The sequence below is a fragment of the Neophocaena asiaeorientalis genome, unplaced genomic scaffold (genome assembly GCF_003031525.2).
Source record: "Neophocaena asiaeorientalis asiaeorientalis breed wild unplaced genomic scaffold, Neophocaena_asiaeorientalis_V1.1 scaffold275, whole genome shotgun sequence".
In the NCBI taxonomy this organism is placed as follows: Eukaryota; Metazoa; Chordata; class Mammalia; order Artiodactyla; family Phocoenidae; genus Neophocaena; species Neophocaena asiaeorientalis.
Window position 1 is genome coordinate 7,115,197 of NW_020173679.1, and position 23,587 is coordinate 7,138,783.

General features: G+C 50.3%; 1 protein-coding gene across 1 annotated transcript in view; it reads right to left on the bottom strand.

The window, feature by feature from the left end:
- Positions 1-6,974, bottom strand: part of DISP3 (dispatched RND transporter family member 3) — a 29,415-nt gene extending 22,441 nt beyond the window's left edge. The window contains exons 1-2 of the mRNA XM_024749917.1: positions 5,879-6,974; positions 4,719-4,938 (exon numbers count right to left, since the gene is read on the bottom strand). Of these exons, the coding sequence (XP_024605685.1) occupies positions 4,719-4,938; positions 5,879-6,974 (1,316 nt within the window). The remainder of the gene's footprint in view (positions 1-4,718; positions 4,939-5,878) is intronic.
- Positions 6,975-23,587: the final 16,613 nt, after the last annotated feature.

Genomic DNA, 23,587 nt, shown 5'->3' on the forward strand with positions numbered 1-23,587 from the left:
CATAAATATTTGGAGTCTAACACATTTTTAAATAATACAAGGGTCAAAGAAGAGATCAAAAGGGAAAATTGAAAGTATTCTGAATTGAATGAAAATGAAAGCATATGTCAAAAAATGTGAGATGAGCTAAAACAATGCTCAAAGGTAATTCTATAGCAATAAACACCTATATTAGAAAAGGAGAAAGCTTTCAAATCAATGACCTCAGCTTCTACTACAAGAAAGAACAACAAGAGGAAATTATATATAAAGTAGGTGTAAGAAAGGAAATAATGAAGATCAGAGCATAAATATATAAATAAACAAACAGAAAGATACTAAAGAAAAATCAATGAAACCAAAAGCTAGTTCTTTGAGAAGATCAATGAGATTGATAAACTTCTAGCCAGACTGATCACGAGAAAAGGAGATAAAACACACATGAAAGAAGGGACATCACTACAGTTTTTATAAATGTTCAAAGATAATAAGGGAATATTATGAATCACTTTGACATTTTAATGAAATGTCATTTGACAAGTTCATTTGACAATTTCAATGAAATGGACAAATTTCATGAAATATACTACCAAAGCTTGTGCAAGAATATAGAAATAACTTTAACAGCCCTATATGTATACTTAAGAATTGAATTTGTAGTTAAAACCTTCCCATAAAGAAAACTCCAGATCCAGACAGTTTCATTGGTGAATTCTATCAAACGTTTAAGGAAGAATAATACCAGTTCTATACAAACTCTCCAGACAACCGAAGAGAGGAGAATACTTTCCACCTCATTCTGTAAAACATTTTGATACCAAAATCAAACAGCAATATTACAAGAAAACTACAGCCTAGTATCCATCATGAACATATACCAATGAACAAAGAATACAAATAGAATCTAACACTATATAAAAAGGATGATAGATCATGACCAAGGGGGATTTACCCTAAGAATGCAAGGATGGCTTAAAATTAAAAACTCAATCAATATAATTCACCATATTAAACTAAAAAAGAAATACTGTATGATCTCTCTCTAGATGCAGAAAAAACATTTGAGAAAACTGAATATTCCTTTCTGATTAAAAAAAAAAAGACATCAGCAAATTAGGAATAGAAGGGAACTTCCTTAACCTGACAAAGGACATGTACAAAAAACCTACATAATTCGGTCAGGGATAATACAGCGTTCTCCATTCTCATCACTTATTCAACATTGTACTGGATGGTCTAGCCAGTGCATTCAGGCAAGAGAAAGAAATAAAAGGCATCCAAATTGGAAAGCAAGAAGTAAAACTGTCTTTATTAGCAAAAGACATAATTAACTATGTAGAAAATCAAATGTAATCTACCAAAAATCTTCTAGAACTTATAAGGGAGCTTAGCAAGGTTGCAGGACCCAAAGTCAATTATATTTCTATATGCTAGCACCTAACAATTGTCAAATGAAATTTTTAAAAAAATACCATTTACAATAGCATAAGAATATGAAATAGGGATAAATCTGACGAAAGACATCATATACACCACATTCATTAGTCATAAGACTAATATTGTTAAGATGTCAGTTCCCCTCAAACTGATCTGTGTATTTGACACAATCATAATCAAGATCCCAGCAGACTTTTATTTGGAGAAATGGACGAGCTGATTCTAAAATTCATAGGGAAATGCAAAGGACCTAGAATAACTAAAACAACTTTGAAAAAGAACAACAAAGCTGGAAGACTAACACTTGGACAAGACATGGTATAAAGCCACCATAATCAAGACAGCGTAATACTGGTGTGCAAATAAAAAATAGAGCAATGGAACAGAGCAGAGCATCCAGAAACAGACTCACATATATACGGACAAAAGATTTTTGTCCAAGATGCAAAGGCAATTCAGTGAAGAAAGAATGATCTTTTCAACAAATGATGCTGGAACAACTGGATAGTCATATTAAAATAATAAATAAACATCGGCATGTTACAATATATACAAAGTGTTTATAGTGTATGCCTTGCACCATATACAAAGATTAATTAAAAATGGAATATCACAGATCTAAATGTAAAACCAGTTTTAAAGTGATCAAAAGATCTAAATAGTCACCAGTGAAGATAAATGGATGTCAAATAAGCAAGTGAACATCACTGGTAATTAGGGAAATTCAAATTCAAACTGCAATGAGATATCACCACACACCTAGTAGAATGGCAAGAATTTTTTACACTGACCATACCAAGTGTTAGAGAGGTTGTGGAGGAACTGGAGTTCTTATACAGTGGGTGGGAATGCAAAATGTACAACCAATCTGGAAAACAACTTGACAGTTTCTTAAAAAGTTAAACACACACCTACCATATGATCTAGTCATTTCACTCCTAGGTATTTATCTAAGACACATGAAAGCACTTGTTCACACAAAGGCTTGTTCATAGCAGCTCTATCTGCAATAGCCAAACCTGGCAACAACCCAAATACCCACAAACAGGTGAGTGGATGAACAAAAGGTGGCATCTCCACACAATGGATACTACTCAGCATTTAAAAAGAATAAACCATCTACACATGCAACAACATGGATACAATTCAAAATAATTAGGCTGAGTGAAAGAGAGCAATCAAAAGTGTGCATACTATATGATGCCACGTATATAAAACTCTAGAAAATGAAAATGAATATACAGTGATAAAAAACAGAAAGTGGTCCTGGGGTGGCAGTGGGAAGGCAAGGTGAGGCAGGATGGAGTGATTATCAAGGGGACATGAAGAAACTTCTGGGGGTGACGGGTCTCTTCATTATCTTGATTGTGGTGAAGGTTTCATGGTATATACATGGGTCAAAACTAATCAAATTGTAAACTTTAAGTATATGCAACTGGTTGTATATCAATTATACCTCAATAAAGCTGTTTAAAAAACCAAACAGGACATTTAAAAACCAAGTAGAAAAGATCTTTGGATTATCTACTTTGTTGAACTAAATGGATTAATTGATCTTTCATTAGAGTAGAAAACTGCAAGTTCAATCAATTGTTTATTCATTCATTCATTTGTATAGCTTTTATAGAATGCCTTCTAGGTTCCAGGTCCTGTCTTAGTTACTGGCTATAAAAAGACATGGGCCCAAACTTTTACTCTCAAGTAGAAAGGAATAGCTCATGCAAGAACAATATTCTTGCCTAGAACTACTAAAAAGTCAGATAAAATTGAGAAATCATCTGTTTAATGACATTAGAGACTTCCTGAAGCAATGAGAACTAGAGGGCTAAGACTCCAGAAAGCAAAGAACCTACAAAAGGTAAGCTTCCCTTCTACAGCTGCATTTACCCTAGAGGTATTTGCTGATTCTGAACACAGGCATGAGGCTAAAAATCTAGGCGGGGAGTCAGAAAAACTAGCAGAGCTTTGGGCAGAGACTTGCAGACCAGCATAGCATAAAGCCAGTTTCTTCCTCAGCACTTCTGCCAAATACTGGGGCTGTGTGGAGTATGAGGTTACAAAGCTAAGCAGAAAGGCTCTGAAAAACCAGAGTGGAGATATTTTTAGCAGTTTCGAGAGACAGAGATTAGGGTCTGAAACCTGTCAGGGGAAGGGGCTCTGCAGAATACTCCAGGCTCTCAGTTGAACATCTTAGAGAACCAAGGGCAAACTAGAGGTAGGCTGAGAATTTTCAGTATTGCAAACCTGCCTCGACTTTGTGTAACTGCTGACTAAAAAGGTGATCAGTCACAACTCCATCTGCCTAGTGGAGGGAAGGATTAACTTTCTCCGGAAGAAATAACATCATCTGGACCTCTATGTTTTTATATATAATGTTCATCACTCAGTAAAAATTACCAGGCATACTCACAGGCAGGACCACATGACCAAAAACCAAGTGAAAGAACAGACCACAGAAACAAATCCACAAGTTACCCATAATAACCTAATAACTTAAGACGCTTGTGGTGTGTATAAGGGGCTCAGAACAGTGTGTGGCATGCGGTAAGCACTCAATAAATGTTAGCTCTGATTATTACAGTAGTTGCTCAATAAAGAAACGAGGGTATTTCAGTCAGATTCATTCCTCCTGTGCTGGGGGATGACTTGTCAGGGCAGAGGACCAAGAGGCACTGGAGTTACTGCCCTGCTGGACTGACAGATGAGCTATCCAATGGTCTTTCCTGGTGGCGAGAGGCCCAGTTGTATTCTCAGACACACATCCCAAGGGCTGGAGGACGATCAAAGCACCCACTGCCCAAAAGCTCTTTCATATCTCTTAGTTCGTCTCCTCCTAATGACTGCAGAAGGGTAGCAGGAGTCATCATCCCCGTTTTACCAGTATCAGAGGCCCAGAGAAGTGAAGTGACTTGCCCACTATCTCCCTGGATAGTAGAAGCAGAGAGGAACTCCTTATGCCCTGGTCAATACTCTTTCCAGAAAGCCTTCTAGCACCACCTCAGGAGAAAATCAATACCAAAGACCTCCAGGGCAGAAGTTCCTCCAAAGCTGTCATGTTCACTAAACCAACAGCACTGATCAGGAAAAGTGTCCTTTCATCTGTCAGAGTGATGATGAGGATGTATCTGGCTCCGCCCCTGATCTGAAAAGAAAGATCTCCTAGGGAAAAGGTTGCAGGTAAGGGGATCTGGGGTTTATGAGAAAAGAACCACCTGGAAACCAATTCCCTATGCTGATACAGCCCTTTCCTGGTACAAACAAGGACAGGCCAGGCACACACCGGGTGCAGCTGGACTGCCTACCTAGTGGACTGCTTGGCCAGCATGGCCACATAGGTGACCACAAAGCTCTGAAACTTAGCCCGCTGCTCCTCCCAGCGATCATCCACCGAGTGGTAGCTGGGCAGGGGTGCGCCAAAGAGGATCTCGCTGCGCAGGAGGGAGCTCTTGAGGTTTTCTGCAGAGAGGCCTTCGTCCACATACCAGTAGAACTCCGGGTGAGTCATGGCCAGCTCTAGGGAGCCTGCAGGGGCAGAGGTCAAGGAGTCCAAGGAGCTCAGTGGGTCAGCTCCCAACAACCCTCCATCAGGGTCATCCTGCCCTCCTCAACACCTCACCCCCTTTCTGAGGAAATGGAAAACTGTCCCAGCTTGGGCTACCTCCAGCTGTCTCTAATAGAACGGATGGTTTAGAGAAATCACAGCTGTCCAAGGGGAGCAGCCCCCCAGATATGCTCAGGCGGCTCCCACTAAGTTTACACCTCCATTTCAGTTTGAACCTCACCTAATTCCAAGGCTCAGTCTCTGCAGTCCTGTAACTCCTTCCCATCCCAGTCCCACCTCCACCTGCTTAGAACCCCGCCCATGTGCCCCTTAAAAGGCAAACCCAAGCCCCGCCTCCACAGCCAGCCTCTGGCCCCTCCCCATCCTTTCTCAAGTCCCACCCCTAACGTACTTCAAACTAATGCACCTTGGTCTTCCTTCAACCCCAGCCTCTCTCCAGATGCCCAGTTCTCTGTAACCACACCCCACCTTCCCTCTAAACAACCTCACGCCCAAGCCCCACCCCAAGCCTAACTCTGGTCACAGCATAACTCCCAGTCTCCCTCAATCCAGATGTGCACACAAACCTCCTTCCTTGCCTCCCTCAGATCCCATCTTACACCCAACCCCAACTCCCTGCCCCTCCTCAATGATGGCCCCCAGGCCTGCCCAGCACTCAGCTCCAGCCTGACTCCACCTCACAGCCAATTCCGACCCCATCCTCCGACCAGTCTGTAAAGTACTGAGTCAAGAATCAAGCCTTCCCCTAACCTCCAAGCCCCGCTCCCAGCCTCATTAACCACCCACTTCCCTTACAAGCCCCACCCACCCTCAGCCTCCACCCCTTACAAGCCCCGCCTCCAACCTCCTTCAGACCTGGTCCCTACAGGCCCCGCCCCACCCACACCCAGGGCTGCTCACCCCGGATGTCGGCCAGGTCCTGGCCCATGCCATCATAGTAAATCTTGCCACCCCTCTCAGTGGGGAAGAAGTAGGTCATGAGCGAGCTGGGCGGGGAGCAGTAAGAGTAGGAGCCGAGCGGCAGGTCTTTCAGCACTTCATGGGGCTTCCAGCAGAACTCCCGGAAGCCCGGGTGGTCCATGATCTTGCGCTCTATCTCGTGGATTGTGACCAGCCGCTCACTCGTGAAAATGTTGCGCTCTGCGTCGCCACGCGCCAGGAAGATGAGCTCGATGCGCCAGTGCGCGTGCGTCTGGGTGTTGGCGCTCACATAGGAGCGTGAGTAGTCCCAACGCGAGGCGCCGCGGCGGGCACGGCTCTGATTGGCCGCAGCCGCCGTGGGGGGAGGGGCGCTGGGTTGGCGCCGCCCATTCCTGTCCAGCCCCTGGTTCACCTGGGCTTCACTCTGGTTGGCTGCCAGGCTCCCCAGGGGTGGAGTCGCTCGCCGAAGACGCCGGCTCCGATTGGCTGCTGGCTTCTGAGCGGTGGAGGTGTCCCACAGTCCTGGGCCAAGCTTCAGCGCGGCAGGGACCTGGTACGGGGCCCGGGCGGCCGGCCGCGAGCGATTGCCTGGATGTAGCTGCTGCAACTGCTCTGTGATGAGGCGTTGGAGCGTCTCAGAAGTGAAGTCGGCCAGGTCGCGCCGGTTGCGCCCCCAGGACCCAAACTGGGATTTGAGCGCCAGCGCGAGGGCGTCGAAACGCTGGGAGGCCTCATGGTTGCGGATCTCAAAGGCATTGTAGGAAATGTCAATGTCCAGCGGCGGGTAGTAGAGGAACATGAAGGCTGAAAGAGCCATGGGGATGCTGCAGCCGAGGAAGAGCACCAGCCCCGCACAGCACGGATTGGTGAAGGCCCAGCCCAGTGTATTCCAGAAGCCTGACGCTGGGGGCCGGGAGGGCAAGGTCCAGTGCCGCCAGCAACACTGCCCCCCTGCCCCAGCTTGGGGCCCCGGCTTCTGGGCCCTCCTAAAGGCCTCACCCGTCGCTTCCTCCTCCTCTTCCTGCGCCTCCTCTAGCCACACATCCTGCAGCAAGGGGTCATCCTCCGAGTCCATAGCCTACAGGAGAGGGAGAGGGTCAGCAGGCTGCAGAGAAGGAGAGGATGGTGCCCTGTAGCTGCAGTCGCCCACCCTGAGCGTTAACCCTGCCCACTCATAACCAAGACAAATACTACAATGGAATTGCATCAAGCAGGCACTTAACTGAATTCAACCACGTGTACAAAACAGAAAGAAAAATCCTATTATTTGCCCATCACATCTCCCAACTAGATCAGGGCTTTCAAGGTCACAGAAAAAGGAGAATCACAGCCCAGTTGCAAACAGAAGAGAAATTCCTCCCCGTGTAAGGGATATTCGAGGGCAATTTTGACGATGTATGATTTCCCAATTTTTGCTGCATCCTCTGATTTTAGAACTCAAAGCCAATGTGAGGTGTGACTTTGCTGCAATCACTTTTATTTAACGAGCAACTGTAAAGGCATCCAAAAGTATCAGGGTAGAAGGGAACGAGCGTGCTCTTCGGAGTCAGACCCTAGTTTGCATCCTGAACCTCAGTCTTCATCTGTAAAACAGAGGTGGCCATTCCTGCCTCACATGGCTGTGGGGCGTGTCAAGGGTGGAAGCACTTTCAGTCTGTGTAGTATATTATCTGTCGCTTGAGCAGATTTCTTTGCTCCTCTCTGGGGACTGTAATGTGCTCAGCCAGTGCCCATGCAGCTCTGCCAGGGCTAGATGCCTGTCATAGTTCTGCTCAAGAACTCTCAATAGCTCTCCACCCCCTCTTTGGGACACTGCAGCTGTGGCCACTGTTTGTCGGGCTCAGACCAATTAATATGCAGCTCCAGGGACGTCAAACCTTTAGGCACAGACAGGGGCCGGGCATCTGTCTCCCCAAGACGTGGGCACAAGCAGCAGGAGGGCCTGGCAGGAGAGGGCAGCCTGAGGACTCCAGCAGGGTGGTCCAAAGGCAAGAGGCCTTCCGGCATCCCCGGGCATGGCCTGTCCCCTTGTCCTGCCTGCCCTCTGTTTGGACGGAGAGAGACTCATTATCCAGTTAGAGGCCAGGCAGTGAGAAGGGGAAGCTAATTATGCCAGCGCTGGCTAATTAATGCTGTCTTTCCTATTAACATTCTCTAGAATGCTCCATTTCAATTAGACTGTCTGTCCGGGAAGAGAGGGGGCTGCCCTCAGCCCAAAGAAAGTGAAGGAGAGAGGGCAAGGAGAAGGAGGGAAACAGAGACTGAGAGATGGGACATGGGAGAGATGCGAGACAGAGAAAGATGAAAACTGGAGAGGGACAGGAGAGTGGAGTTAGGGAACGGAAGAGGAGGGAGGGGGTGCCGAGGGTGGGTGGGAGAGGAAGATTTGAAAGGGAGAGAGGCCTGGAAGGGGCGGGAACTGCTTCTGTAATATTCGAGATTCCTATGGATGCAAACATTTAACTTCCCATTTCTGAGGCCCTAACACAAGCCAAGGGGATGGCTACCTGCACTGAGGCCCAATTTGCTTTAGCAGAAACTTGTGGAAGTGAACCAGAGGCAGCTCAGACTCACCCCATCTCCAAAGGGCAAACCCAGGTCTGCATGTGGAGGTGGGGGATTGGGGGAACCTCCACCCCATTCCCAGCCACTGAAGGAGGAAGCTGATGGTAATATGGTGCAAAGGGACAGGGGCCAATTTTGCATTTTTTTTCTGGGGACTAAGTTCATCCACTGGCCGCCAGCCTCAGCCTGCCTTGCCCAGGGTACAGTTTACAATGTGTTGGTGTGTGAGCGGGTCTAAGACCAGGATTCCGAGTCATGTCAGCACTCCCTGGGTGATCCCTCTATCCCATTGCTACTCCATCAGGAATGCTACTCCCGTCCCCAGATGTCCAAGTTTAAAACATCTTTCAAGGCCTTGCTCAAGTGTCACCTCTGCCAAGAAGCCTTCCCAGATCTGAACACCCCGCACCCCCCACCCCCAAGCTACTTGTCTAAGCTTCTCACCACACTTTGGGGGTAAAAACTACTTAGGGACAGGGAGGGAGAGGCAGTGTAGCAGATTGTTAAGAGCCATGGTTTTGGAGGCAGACAGATTTGGGTGCAAATCCCAGCTGTATGACTTAGGGCAGACAGTGTAGCATTTCTGAGCCTCAGTTTTTCCATCTGCAAAACGGGGCTAACGGTACTCAGCATCGAGGTTGCTAGATGATATACAGAGGCTGACCACAGTGCCTGGTAGGCATACGCGCTTAGGAAATGCCAGCTACTATTCTGTAACACTCTGCTTCTCCCCAAAGGCTGTGAACTCCTAAAACACCCACGGGGCCCACTGTATTTGCCAAAGATGGCCACAACAATATCTCCCACCTCACATGTGCTTCTCATGATGTGACTTTAAGACTTCTCCCATCAAGAAGTAATGTCTGCACTCCTTGCCTTGAATCTGGGTGGGCTGTGGCCACAGCAGAGAGATGCTCTGTGACTTCTGAGGCTAGCTAAAAAGGGAGATGCAGCTTCCACCTGGCTGTCTTGGGACACTCATCCTTGAACCCCGCCACCACGCTGTGAGGAAGCCCAAATTAGCCCATGCAGAGAGAACACACGTGGGAGCTCCTGCTGACAACCTGGCTGCCAGCCAGCATCAACCACCAGGCATATGAATGAAGATGCCTCCAGTGATTCTGGGCCCCCTGCCATCAAGCTTCCCCCAGCCTTCTAGTCTTCCCAGCTGAGGACCAGGTGCTGTGGAGTCGAGCTAAGCCACCCTCTCCTGTGCCTGCCCTATCCTAACCCACAGGATCCACGAACATAACATACCAGCTGTCATACATCACTAAGTGTTGGGATAGTTTGCTCCATGGCAACAGTAACTGAACAGTTGCAGTGGAGCCCTGTCACGTATGTATGACTCTGTGCCCTGCAGACTGTACTTGCTAGATTTAAGTGACCCATTCTGCCTCCCAGTGAGAGCCCCACAGCTCAGTGGACATGAGCTCCAAGGGAGCAGGGACTTGGCTGTCATGTTCCCTGCTGTGTTCCTGTGGCCGAAAATACTCTGGGGAGGGAGGTTAGTGCCTAGCAGGTATTTGTTAAATGAAGGAAGGAAAGGGAGTCTCTGAAGAAGCTGGGTTTGATATTAGGTAGAACTTTCCCCTGGACAGAGGACAGTCAGACACCAAACAGTATTAGCAGAGGGCAGAGAGTATGGTTTCTTCTGCCTGGGGTGGGAAGGATCTTGGAGAGGATGAGATGGAAGAGGAGGAAGTGGACCTGATGAGTTGTCTAGCACGCCCCTCCCCGCCTCCACCACCATGCCCGCCTTCTCAGTCTACCCCTGAAAAGGAAAGTTGCAAGGTGGGAAATTACACATGGCTCCAGACCCAGCTCAGCCTCCAACTGTCTGTGTGGCCCTGGGCATGTCCCATCCCTTCTCGGTACCCTGTCTCTCCCATCTGGCAGTGGGATGGTAAAAGCCCAGGTCCCTCCAGCTGTGACACCTCCAGACTCTCTGAGAAGCCCTAGTCTGCAGGCCAAGGGGAGGTGGGTGCAATCTGAGAGATTCCACCAAACCAAGGGAGGCCCGGCTGGCAGCTGGGGTCTGACTCCAATGCCTCAGCTGGCAATCCTGTCCTCAGCGGCCCCTCCCAGGATGGGCAGCAGATCGCAGATGTGTTTGCCTTTCTCAAATTATGGGAATTGATTAGCTTAGTGAAGAGCTCCAGCTGCACCATGCTGGAGCTCTTCACAAAGCTGACGGTGCCTTCAATACCTCTCATTGACTCAGACAAAGAGCCCAAAATAGGGCTGTGATCACGGGGGACTGTCACCCTGCCCTCGTGATCTCCCCTTAGGGTGCCCCTGCTCAGTGACTGACAGGTTTGTTCTCTCCCTCCGTCTCCATCTGTCTCTGACAAACACACACACACTCAGAGACAGTCAAACTCTGGGCCTCCCGGGGGCCCATGAACCAAGGTGGACACACATCCATGGAACATGGTTTCCCTCCTCTTGAGAAAAGCAAATGAGATAGCAGCCTACAAGGGAAGAGCAGACCCTGAGGAGCCTCAGAAGAAAGAACATGGCCCAATTTCAAGGGCCAGGCTTGGGGCAACCCAAGGCCACATTTGCAGCATTATCCCAATTTTATAACAGGAAAAAAAATCTACATATATATGCATTAAAAAACCCCATTAATAGGGCTTCCCTGGTGGCGCAGTGGTTGAGAGTCCGCCTGCCGACGCAGGGGACACGGGTTCGTGCCCCGGTCCAGGAGGATCCCACATGCCGCGGAGCCGCTGGGCCCGTGAGCCATGGCCGCTGAGCCTGCGCGTCCGGAGCCTGTGCTCCGCAATGGGAGAGGCCGCAGCAGCGAGAGGCCCGCATACCGCAAAAAACAAACAAACAAACAAACAAAAAAACCCCATTGATAATGGTTATCTCTCTGTCTGGGAGGATTATGGGTGATTTTTATTTTCTTCTTTATACTTGTCTATTTCCAATTTTTCTACAATGATCAGGTACAGCTGGACTTCTAGAATCAGAAACAAACGTTATTTAAAAATAGAACATGCGTGTATGTGTGTAGAAGGGATTTTGTTAACAGCCTTCAACTCTTTGAGGAGTTACTATAACAGGCACGGGAGGGTGGAGGGTTCTGTCCTCCAAGGAGAGGCAACATGGAGAGTTGCAGCAAGAGAGATCCTGGTTAGAAAGCAGAAGGACCTGGGGAGAGCAGGAGATGGCAAATGCCCAATGAGTGAGTGAGTGTGGGATCTTCTATTCCCCTGAGATGGACAGAGGAGTCTTTAAAATGACCAGGAAGTAGATCCTGTCTTATCAGACTCAGAAGGGCCATCAGAGCACACCTGATCCCACTCCTTCATTTCACCGCTTAGAAACTAAGCCCAGCAAGGGGTCTTACCCAAGGTCATATTTCAATGGCAGAGCCGGGACACGTGGCTCAAAGGAGTGCTCTATCTGCTCTGTCATCAGATTCTGGAGGCAGTTTTTGGCAGCCCTAGGGAATAACCAGGCCTGGGGAAGATGACATGGGGACCCAAAGAGCCAACATAGGGAAGCTATTCTTAAAGTCGAGGAAAGAGGCATTCTTCAAGTCACAAGCCAGATGGACTTCCCCATCCAGACAGAACGGGGCTTTGGTGGGAGGCGGTATTGTCTCAGACATCCTCAGCCCCTCACGAGGCCCTGCTCCTCTCCAGAAAGCCTCCAAGGGATGTGGCCCCATGCCTGAGCCGCCTGTATCCCTGTTTACAACTTCCCTCCTTCTGACGAAGGGTAACAGAACCCTTCCTTCTTCATTTCCCCATCCCAGCCAGACTATTAAAATGTAATAAAAGAATCACATTAGCCTTGCAGATTCGGCTTAAAGCATGTATATATAATTTAATGGTAATTAGGAGCTAATCAGCGTTTTCTTCCCGTCTAGGTGTGTTTTGCCTCCCTGGTTCAGCTCTGGTTCTTGGAAACATCTTGGGGTCTTTGATTTTCCTACTCTTGGGCTGAGAGATTTGGGCAGAAATTCAAAATGAGATATTTTGAGTGAAACAGCTCCATTTCCTCCTGATGAGCTGCAGTAGGGACATTGTGCCCTTCTCCACTCTCTGGTTATGGATCTACCCCTTTGGTGAATTTAGCTCATCAGAGGTAGAGAAGAGAGGAAAGGAAAGATGAGGGCTTGGTCCCTACTAGGCGTCACTGTTCTAAATCCTAATACCCCATCTTCTAAGAGTCTGGCAGCCTCCATATGCCCCAGCTATGTGCCTGCTATCCAGAATTCCAAATTCTTCTTGGATACCTGAGTACTCCATCTCAGGCCAGGAGGCTGCAGATACATTGGAGACATGGTGATAAAACTGGGTCAAGGGGCTTCCCTGGTGGCGCAGTGGTTGAGAGTCCGCCTGCCGATGCAGGGGACGTGGGTTCGTGCCCTGGTCCGGGAAGATCCCATGTGCCGTGGAGCGGCTAGGCCCGTGAGTCATGGCCGCTGAGCCTGCGCGTCCAGAGCCTGTGCTCCGCAACGGGAGAGGCCACAACAGTGAGAGGCCCGCGTACCGCAAAAAACAAAACAAAACAAAACTGGGTCAAAATCACACAGATGGGATGAAGCCGGAAACCCAAGTAGCTCAATGCAGAAACTGACACCCAGGAAGAGAATCATAACATAATTAGCTGTGCACCTACCATGTGCAAGTACCTTCCCTTATATATCAGCCCTGCAAGGGAGGCTTTATAAGCATCCCCACCTTACAGAGTAATAAACAATCAGAGAGGTTAAGGGACTCTCTTGTGGTCACACAGCTAATAAGGCATGGAACTAGCGTTTGAACCTCAGGTCTACTAATCCCGAAGCCTATGTTCTTTTCACCATTCCAAGCAGCCTTTGAGTTCCTTGAGAGCTGAGATGTAAATACTCACTGAGGAAACCCACTGCCCTTTAGCAAGCCTGTGGCATCCCCGTAAGACCTGAAAGCATGCAGGTCTCAGCAATTCTGCTTTTAGTAGGTGACAGGCAGCTCAGGGCATGATGCAAAGGAAGTCTCCACCAGCCTTGGATGCTTGGCCTTCCCTTCAAGGAAAGCATGGACGTGATGGTTAATAGTATGTGTCAGCTTGACTGGCCCATGGCATGCCAGACATTTGACCAAACATGATTTTGGATGTGCAGACTGAGTAAAGCAGATGGCCGCCCCTAGTGTGGGTGGGCCTCATCCAATCAGTTGAAGACTTGAATGGAACAAAAAGGCTGAGTAAGAGGGAATGCTTTCTGCTGACTGCCTGAGCTGGAACATTGGTCTTTTCCAATCTTCAGACTCGGACTGAAACACTGGCTCTTCCTGGGTCTCGAGTCTGCTGGCTTTCAGACAGGAACTTACATAATCAGCTCTCCTGAATCTCAGGCCTTTGGACACAGACTGGAGCTACACCATTAGCTCTCCTGGGTCCCAGCTTGCCAACTGCAGATGTCGGGATGCCTCAACTCTTCTCAATCTCTCTCTCTCTCTCTCTTCTTCTCTACCTAATCAACATCCTATTGGTTCTGTTTCTCTGGAGGACCCCCACTAATATAATTTCCCCAGAGGGAAAGTGGGGGTGAAGCAGGGAACCCCATCCCAGCAGCTGGATCCTAGGATCCTCCTGGACTCTTCTCTCAAGAAGCCCCAAGTCCTATCCAGAATCTCAGATGAAAATGGCAACAGAGACAGGGAATGCCCTTCAAATCCACAAAGGAAGGAGTGTAGCTGGGTGGCTTTCTAAGCCTTTTCCCCAACAAGAAGACCCTAAATCTATCACCCCCATCCTCCCTGCCCCAGCCCTGAAGAAACCTGGCTTCACAGCTGCAGCTGAAGCAAACACCTGCACCCACTCCCCATTAGACCTCCTGCCCCCTAAGAAATACCATTCTATCGGCTAAATCTGCCAACAGAAGGCAGGAAGAGGGATGTACACAACCACTTCTCCCCCCAGAGAAAGTCTGGGCTTATTTATTGGGAGCCCAGGTCGGGTGGGAGAGGGAAGGGATCTGGGAGAGGGGCTCTGTGGTGAGCCCGTCCAGGCGCCTCATTTCTCAGAGAAGGGCAGGCTGCGGAGATGGATCACATGAAGGACGGTTGGCCTCCCCAGGTTGACAGCCGGCCAGGAAACTGTGGGCACTGACTTGGAAGCCCAACAGCTCGATATATATCAGGCAAACCAGCTTTGATCTCATCAATATATCACCCGGGGAAACATCCCAGCCAGCACCAGAGGAACCCAACATTAATGGTCACAACGGCCTAAGCTTCCCCCTTTCTGTGTGTTCTCTCTCTGGTGGGCTCAGTGGAACAGAACTGGTCCCCAAACACTAAGAGGGATGTCAGGTATTAAGAGCACCAGGGCCTGATTTGTGGGGGAAGGGGGAGAGACAGCCCTGGGTTCAAACCCTGGCTCTGCCACTAACTGGGTACCTTGGGCAAGTCTCAGTTTCCTGATCTGAAAAATGGGGTGGTGACACCCTGCTGGCTGAGTCACAGCAGCTAGTATGGTCATGATGAGCTTCAAAGATGGGAAGAACCCCAAACCTGGCCCCTGCTCATGGCCAGATCTACAGGTCGGCTGGAGCTGACTTTTCTATTCTCTGCTACATCGGCCCTCACGCTTTAATATGGATCAGTCACCAGGTGCACTTGTTAAAAGGCAAACTCCTGGGCCAGACACTAGATCCCATCAATCAGATGCTCAGGGGATGGGGCCCAGGAATCTGTATTTACACCACCTCCCCAGGTGATTCTTTTGCAGGTACTCCAGGACTATTCTGTGAAAGACACTGCTGCCCTGGCCACCCTCCCCTATTCCCAGTGGCTTCCTCCAGCAGGTGACCTTGCCTTTGGCCTTCCCCTTGCTGGGGCTCACACTAGCCTCTCCTCAGGCTTGTCCTACCCCCGGCTCTAGGGATGGACTCAGGCTCCTGGATTTCTGGCCAGGGCTCACTCCTCCAAGCACCCCTTTCTTCAGCCATGAGGAGGGGAGAAATGACGCCATTTGGGCCAGGAATAGTACTTTATGTCCAGAGAAAGGACACACACGGGCCATCCAGATCTGCCATCCAGCTCTTTCTGGTGGGACAGGCAGCGAAAGAAAATAGAAGGCCCTACGCAAGGGGCTTCCCATCCACCGAGCACTGCTGTGTGTCGTCACTGGTGCTTTACTTGTTTACGCCTTGTCTGATCCAGCCTCAGCTCTACAAGGCAGCAGGAGTGGGGCTGGGATCTGAGCCTCTGCAGGCCTGAATCAGAGCCCATCCTTTTAGCCACTGTGCTCCACTGCCCAAGGGAATTCCACTCACTGACCCACTCTTGTCCCCTCCCTCCCCACCCTGTCCCACCTGCACAACTCAGGCCTCACAGCCCATACCCATCAGGCCTGCCCGCCAAGCAGTCCTGCATTTCTGAGAAAAAGGCAATAAAAGCTTAATAGGGGACTTCCCTGGTGGCACAGTGGTTAAGAATCCGCCTGCCGGGCTTCCCTGGTGGCGCAGTGGTTGAGAATCTGCCTGCTAATGCAGGGGACACGGGTTCGAGCCCTGGTCTGGGATGATCCCACATGCCGCGGAGTGACTAGGCCCGTGAGCCACAACTACTGAGCCTGCGCGTCTGGAGCCTGTGCTCCTCAACAAGAGAGGCCGCGATAATGAGAGGCCCGCACACCGCGATGAAGAGTGGCCCCCGCTTGCCACAACTAGAGAAGGCCCTCGCACAGAAACGAAGACCCAACACAGCAAAAATAAATAAATTAATAAACTCCTACCCCCAACATCTTAAAAAAAAAAAAAAGAAGAATCCGCCTGCCAATGCAGGGGACACTGGTTCGAGCCCTGGTCCGGGAAGATCCCACGTGCCGCGGAGCAACTAAGCCTGTGCACCAAAACTACTGAGCCTGCGCTCTAGAGCACAAGCCACAACTACTGAGCCCACGTGCCGCACCTGCTGAAGCCCGTGTGCCTAGCGCCCGTGCTCCGCAACAAGAGAAACCACCGAAATGAGAAGCCCGCGCACCGCAACGAAGAGTAGCCTCCGCTCACCGCAACTGGAGAAAGCCCACGTGAAGCAATGAAGACCCAACACAGCCAAAAGTAAATAAATTAATATTAAAAAAAAAAAGCTTAATAAACCCAGCGATGCTTACAGAGCCTGTGAAATACAGCCAGGGACCCAGACACCCCTCGCCCAAAGGATCAGAAGGTTCCTGAAAACCCTCACTGCATACCTTGGTCAACCTGTCCAGGCCGCCCCTTCCCACCACCTCTCCCCCACCCCCAGTCCCAAGTCCTGGCTGCTGCCTGGAATTCGTGGGAGCAGGAGGGCCCACGGGGCCCAGCAGCCGGTCAGCTCCCCAGCCCCCAGACCGCTGGATTAATAAAAAATAAAAAGATCTCCACGAAATACAACTAATAACAATGGCCATAAAAGCCAAATGGGATTCCTTCCTGGCTGACCAGCTCAGAGCCCTTCTCTCTCCCTGAGACCCAATTAACAAATATGTAAAACAACTCCCCTTGCATCTCCTCTCCGGCCCTAGCCGGCTCCTCCTGCGAGCTCAAGCTCAGGGACAAGAGAGGAGGCGTCAGTGGGGGAGGGGTCCTGGGGCAGCAGCAGTGGCCCTGGAGGCTGGGAGTAGGGACCTGCCCTGCCACCAGCCTGCTGTGTTACCTAGAGCAAGTCACTTAACATCTCTGGGTGGGTGGTTCCCCATCTGTCAGACCGTGGGTTGGGAGAGATGCTCTCTAAGCTCTCCACCTCTGATTGTTAGCTGCTGCCCAAGACGGGGAGGCAGAGGAAGGGGAGGGGTTCCCCTTCATCCCTATTCAGAAGCTAACATACAACTGGATGGGGGTGGGGACACCCAGGCTGGGTCCTGTATCATCAAGCCAAGAAGCAGGAACAGCCAGATAAAGTGTGCTGGTTGGGTGCCATCTGCTTCGCTGGGACATAGCAGGTGGTAACCTGCCAGTCCTTAGCTCTGAGGAAAGCTTTGGAGACCATTACCCCTCCTCTCCCCCCACATACCCAGACCACATCTGTGGGTCTGGGGACGTTCCAAGACTCTTCTTGGCCCCATACCACAAAAGCGAAGCTCGAGGGCTAATTGGAAGCTGAAAGATAGAAAGCAGACATGCAAAGTGCTCAGACACACCGACGGGCCACCACGACTGGTTTGGGATGGAGCAGTAGAAAGGGGCTGTATCCCCACCCTCACTGCCCAGAAAGAAAATGAGAAGGCTTAGGACAGATCTCCCCTTCCGAGAACCTGGGGCTCCCCCAGCCCCTGCTGCCTGGGCTCGTGGAAGGCCAAGGAGGCTAGCCCCAGATGGAAGCAGCTCAGCAAAGATGTTGGCGACTGCTGGGGCTCTCGCGTCCCTAAGCCATAGCCTTGATCCTATCCTTGATCCTCTCATCCTGAGGGACTGAATGATGCTTCATCCCTGTAGCAACTTACAGCTTGTAGGTGATCTTCATATAGGTTTTCTAGTCTTAGGAATTATTTCCAATTTGCAAGCAAGAAAACTGAGGCTAAAAGAAGTAAAGGGATTTATTTGAACCTGACTTCTGATAAGCTCAGTACTCGTCTCATTATACTAGGTTTTATTTGAGTCTCATGTGTTGGAAAATTCTCACAGTGCTAGAGTCTGCCTTCCCAATCCCCACTGGTATGTGCACATGTTGCCCCCCATCCCCCCGCCCAGCCTCTGCCCCCAGGAGTCATTCTGGCCACAGGCACAACCCTGGCTCCTGGGAAGGGAGGAGAAAAAGCACCAGGGGGTGACATCCAACTTCATCATCTTGGTTGGCTGGGTAGAAACGCACCTTCCGCTCCTGTACGGGGAAGTGCTTCCTGGCTACCCTGCTGATTGGCAGTGCAGGTGCGTATAGTTGGGAGGGAGGGGTCAGTCCAGGAGTTGCACTCAGAGCCCTTCCACAGCCGGGGCCAGCAGAGAGGCCCCTGGCAGGGTGGGGAGTCTGACCCTGGCCCTCAGCCCACCCTCCATGATGGTGTAGCTGCCTACAGAGACAGGAACAGAGGGCTGGAGCTCAGCTGCCGGAGCAGAGGGTCCAAGATGAAGAACAGACCCCAAGTAGCACCCCTCCCCAACTCTGCTGCCTTTCCCATGAAATGCTTGGGAGATTCAAGGCCCCAGGAACTCAGAACTGTTGCTCCTGGCCCTGCTTCAGAGGCCAGGAAAGACCCAATGAAGCCACCTGGGCTCCAGAATGTCGGGCCCCTTCTGCCCCACCCCCACCCTGCTCTGTGATGCAGTGTTATCCAAGGCCTCATAGGAACTTCCCTCAAATCCTCCTACAATGATAGGGCTCAGTCTCCTATTTGCTCATGACCTTGGGCTAGTCTTTCTTCCTTCCTGGACCTCAGTTTGCCCTTCTGTAAAATGGGAGGGCTGGACTCAATGAGATTTCAGGTATTTCCTAGTTCTGTCATTTGGAGTCCTCAAAAAGCCAGGACACAGAAGTGTGATAAAAGAGAAGACGGGGTGGCTTAGGGCTAGGGAAGCAGCTGGGAAGGTGAAGAGGGTTGCAGATTTTTCAGGGTGCTGGGGCTGCAGCCTCCATCAGCTTTGCGGTCTCCTGGGTTCCAATCCCTGCCACGGCCAGGGGCCAGAGGAGCCCAGTGACCAGAGGGCCCTGCACAATGGGGTGGGGATGGGATATGCAGTGAGAGGGCAAGGTTCAAGGATTCAGACTCTGTCTCCCTGACTCTGAGCTGAAGGGTGTTCCAGCGGACAAGAACAGAATCCTTTGCCTTGTCAGTACTTGGGGTCAGGTGTGGCCAAATCCAGGTCCTGGCTGTCAAAGTCTCTTGGCCCCATTCACCAATTCTACGTTTATGCATTCATTCACTCATTCACTCATCGTCTTCATTCATTCACTTGTTGGTGCTTGCTATATAAAATAAGGGCTTTCTGTTAAATCATCATCATCTTAGCTTTGTGGTGTCTTGAACTCCTTTCCTCTGTAAGGCTCCATGAACCTTCACATCCCAGATCTATTCTCATGAGCATTAATGCCCAAGAGTGCCTCTTGGCTGACTCGTCCCTGTTTATCACAAATTTCTGGCTCTGTTACTCTGGGATCATCCACTCAAAGCCCCTGGAAGACCAGGTCACCAAGTCAGGAACCCTTGCAGGGAACATGCAGCAGCTACTAACCTACAAGGCTCTCCGCCAGCCACAGCCTCTTCCCAGCTTCTCTGGTTGGAGAAGGGAAGGGGGTTACTTTTCTTCTGGCTGCTGAGAGATCAAAGCCTGATTTCTCTCTAGCTTAGCTGAATGTCTCCCAGGCCTGGGTTGCAGAGAGGAACCAAAACCAGCATCCTGCCTTTGTCAAGTCACAAGGTGATATTATAAAACCAGCAAATAACATTTCAAACAGAAAGTTCTCACACACAATCGTGTCCAGAGGTATGCGTGTCCCAGCTGTATCTACATGGGATGAAAAGGGGAAACTTCTGGATGAAAGCCAGAAAAGCCCTGCCAGTCTGCCAGATGTTGCCCACATCTGGATATCCGAAAAGTGATCCGTTCGGTGGCTTGGTAGTCAAGGAGCAAATGGTCAATCCACGTCACCCTGTCAACCAGGACGCAGACCGAGCCCATATGTACAAATTACCCAGATTACTGAAGGATCCAAAGGGTCGTTTGACTTCAATCATACTCATCTGTAAGGACCCAAATCAAGTTGATATAAAGGCCACAAAGCACGAGCCACAATCGTCACATGGTGGTCATGATCGTGCACTGAGGCCAGCTTGCCTGGGTTTGGGTCCTGTTTCCGCGGCTTACTGGCAAGCTGTTCAGTCTGTTTCACATTTCTCATCCTTGAAATGGAACAATAATGGTAACTCTCTCACAGAGCAGGTATGAAGATGCAATAAGATGATACCTATAAAGCCCTAAGCCCAGTGCCTAGCAGGTAGTAAACAGTCAAAATACGTTGGCCACTATGATAATCATCGTTATCATTGGGGTGACCACCCCGCAGACCCTCCCGAGTAAGAACACGAGAAATCCTCCAGGACAGTGCAAAGGCCGATACAGTGGGAAGAGGGGTGGGGGTGAAACACATACTCCTCCCCAAACACCCCAGGAACTCCAGTTTGCCACATCTGTTCCAACTCCGACCCCATTTAAGCTGCCTTCCTCCGAGACAAGATCGCCATTCTCCTTCATGACAGGAGTGGCTTCCAGCGGGCAGTCATGTCTCCTCTATTAACAAGGTTTGGCAAAGGACGCATCGTCCAGGTGCTAGTATGTGTGTTGGATGCCTCAAGCAGATGGCTGGGCGGAAATGAGCCTTCCCTACCATACCCCCTCTCCCACCAAGACATCGAGCTGGGGAGGGAACCCGAGTGTACTGCAGGCACCACCCACAGGAAATTCCCTTCTCACTGTGAAATGACCACTGGCCTGGATCATGTTATCCTGCCCCAGAGGGCACCTGGGTCCCTCTTCTACTTCTGGTGGGGGACCTGGGTGAGCTATTACTTACCATCCATCACCTCTGGTCCAGGTAGGCGGTGCTGGGGCAGGGATGGGAGACTCTGGTGAGCTCTACAAGGACAGAGACTGAGGCTTTCCCACTTCTGCATGTCTGGCACACAGTGGGGCTGCGCAGGCACACTCGTGCGATGGGGGATTAAGGAGAAGGCTTTTTCTGGTAGAGGAGATTTAAGCCTCTGGACACTGTATCCCAGGACAGCATTCCCTAGTTCCAGGGAGTGTCCCCTATAAGAGACCCGGATGGCACCTGCTGGTATCTAAATCCAAGCCAGTCCTTCCCACTGTCACCACTACTTCCTAATTCCCAGTGGTCAAGTTCAAATCTTCCACCTAACGGCCCTTTCCAAACTGCCCAGATTCCCAGTCTAGTTCCCTCAGAGGAAGGAACAAAGAGAAAGCAAGATGCCAGGACTAAGGGCATCTCTGGGAGTCCCACATGCCTAGCGGGTTCTTTCCCTTGAGTTCAGGAAGAAACATACCCAGACCCTACGCTTCGCTAACGTCCCCCAGGGGCTGGTCCCAGGACCCTGCGCTGGGCTTCTTCCTTCCAGGTTTTGGCAGAGGGTCAGCCTCTGCTGGCACCGATGCCAGCAAGTGTGACGAGGCCTAAAGGTGTGATATAAATAGGCTGCTACTGCCCATGAGCTCCTCCGTCCCCTTGGCTTTGGTTCCAAACCTCCTCCCTCCTCACCCCCAGAGTAAACCTGCTAGCAGGGGCTCTGCGGGGCTCCACATGCCTCTTTCCTAGCTGTGTGGCCTTGGGCAAGTGAGTCAACCTCTCAAGCCTGGGTCCTTCAATTGCAAAGTGGAATAAGTACACGCTTACCTTGCAGGGTCGCTGTGGGGGTTACATCAATTAGCCCGCGTCAAGCTTTTAGCACTGTGCCTGGAACACGGCAAATGTTCTGTACCTGTTAGTGCTGTTCTTCACAGTGACGAACGGGGGGAACCTGGGCAGGTCAGCAGGGTCAGTCTTGATATCAGGGGGGATGCGGAAAAGAGGGCTTGGCAGTGAAAACCAGCTGCATCTCACCTCTGTGCTTGGAAGGGGAGTGTTAGATTTACTGTCTGCACCCGTTCAATCCCCTTCACTGGGGCCATGTGGACGCTTCCCACATACTCAAGGAGGCCAGCCTGGCCACATGGCACACCAGCCTGGGATTCTGAGATTCGGGCTCTGCCACCAACATGCTGTGTGATGCTGGGCAACTCACTTGCCCTCTCTGAAGTAACTTCCCCATCTGCAGAGGCCTCTCGCAGCCCTAACCTCTTATGGAGTGAAATTGTTTTTCATAGTCCAGGCTTCACAGCGGGACTCCCATCTGAGCCCATCCCCCCAGGCAGACAGGTCTGGGCTCTCATGGTTGGGGACACAGCCCAAGATGCAGAGGTAAGACACCCAGTTCCAGCCCCAGCCTGGAAGCCTGGAGTACTGATCCTGGGATGGCCAGAGCTAAAGTCTGCCCTTTCCCCCTGGCCCAGCCGGCAGATGAATTTACATTCTTTTGAAAACCATCACATAAGTGTGTTTCTTGAAAAAAAAAATGTATTGAATAAATGAATGAATGAATGGCAGAAACAATGCAGAGCACTGGGCAAAATAGGGGCTCTTGCTTCATTCGGATGAAAATCTGACCCCAACTTGGCCCCTTCTAGCTGTGTGGCCTTGGGCAGACCTCTTGACTTCTTCGAACCTTGGTTTCCCCTCATATTAAATGGGGTAACAGTCCACATGCCATGAGATGGTTGCGAGGTTAAGTGACCCCTTCCATTTACACGTGTAAATGCTTGGCACCTGGCACATAGTAGGTCCTCAACAAATGACAGCTATTATTATCAGGATTGTAATTACAAGCCTGCTGCCCCCATTGTAAGGCAGAGGAACCAAGGCCATCAGCCTTGTTTGGTGCCCATTTCCAAAGAGCTCTGACTACCAGAGACACATTATCTCAGTCCTCCCACCTGTGTACCTTCCAGCTGGTGAGGAACAGAGCGCCGTCCGGTCTCCCAGGGCCAGGCAGGGAGTAAGCTCGCGGGGGAGGCTCTGCCACCTTCCCTGGACCAGGCCTGGCAGCATACTTGCTTCCGGCCTTAGTCGAGCAGCTGGAGCATGAGCCACGCTGTCTTGCCCGTGAAATGCAACTTTTGGAAAACATGCATATTTGTGAGTTGGTGCGTGTTTCTATTTCGGGCCAACACTGCCCTCTTTACTTATTTTCCCTGGGCTTTGCATCTGGAACCCAGCTTGCAAGGGTGTTCTGACAGACTTTGACGCTGCTCCAGGCTTCTCTGGCTGGAAACATGCTCAGGTGTGGGAAGGGTGGGCAAGAGAAGGAAGATTTCAGATGACAAGCCCTCTTCCTTGGCTAAGAGTGACAGATGATCAGACACCCCTGCCTCCCTGCCCAAGCTCTCGGTTTCTCAAAGTATAGGTGGGGGACGAATATAAGCGGTTCGGGTGGGGAGCAATTTCAACGAGGGGGAAGAGAACCAAAGAGGCAAATCACTGAGTTTCCAGCCATCATAATGCTCCATCATGCTCAATACCAATAACACCATTACCAACCACTGCTGCCGCCACCACCACCCTTTGGGGGCACTTTTTTTTTTTTTTTTTG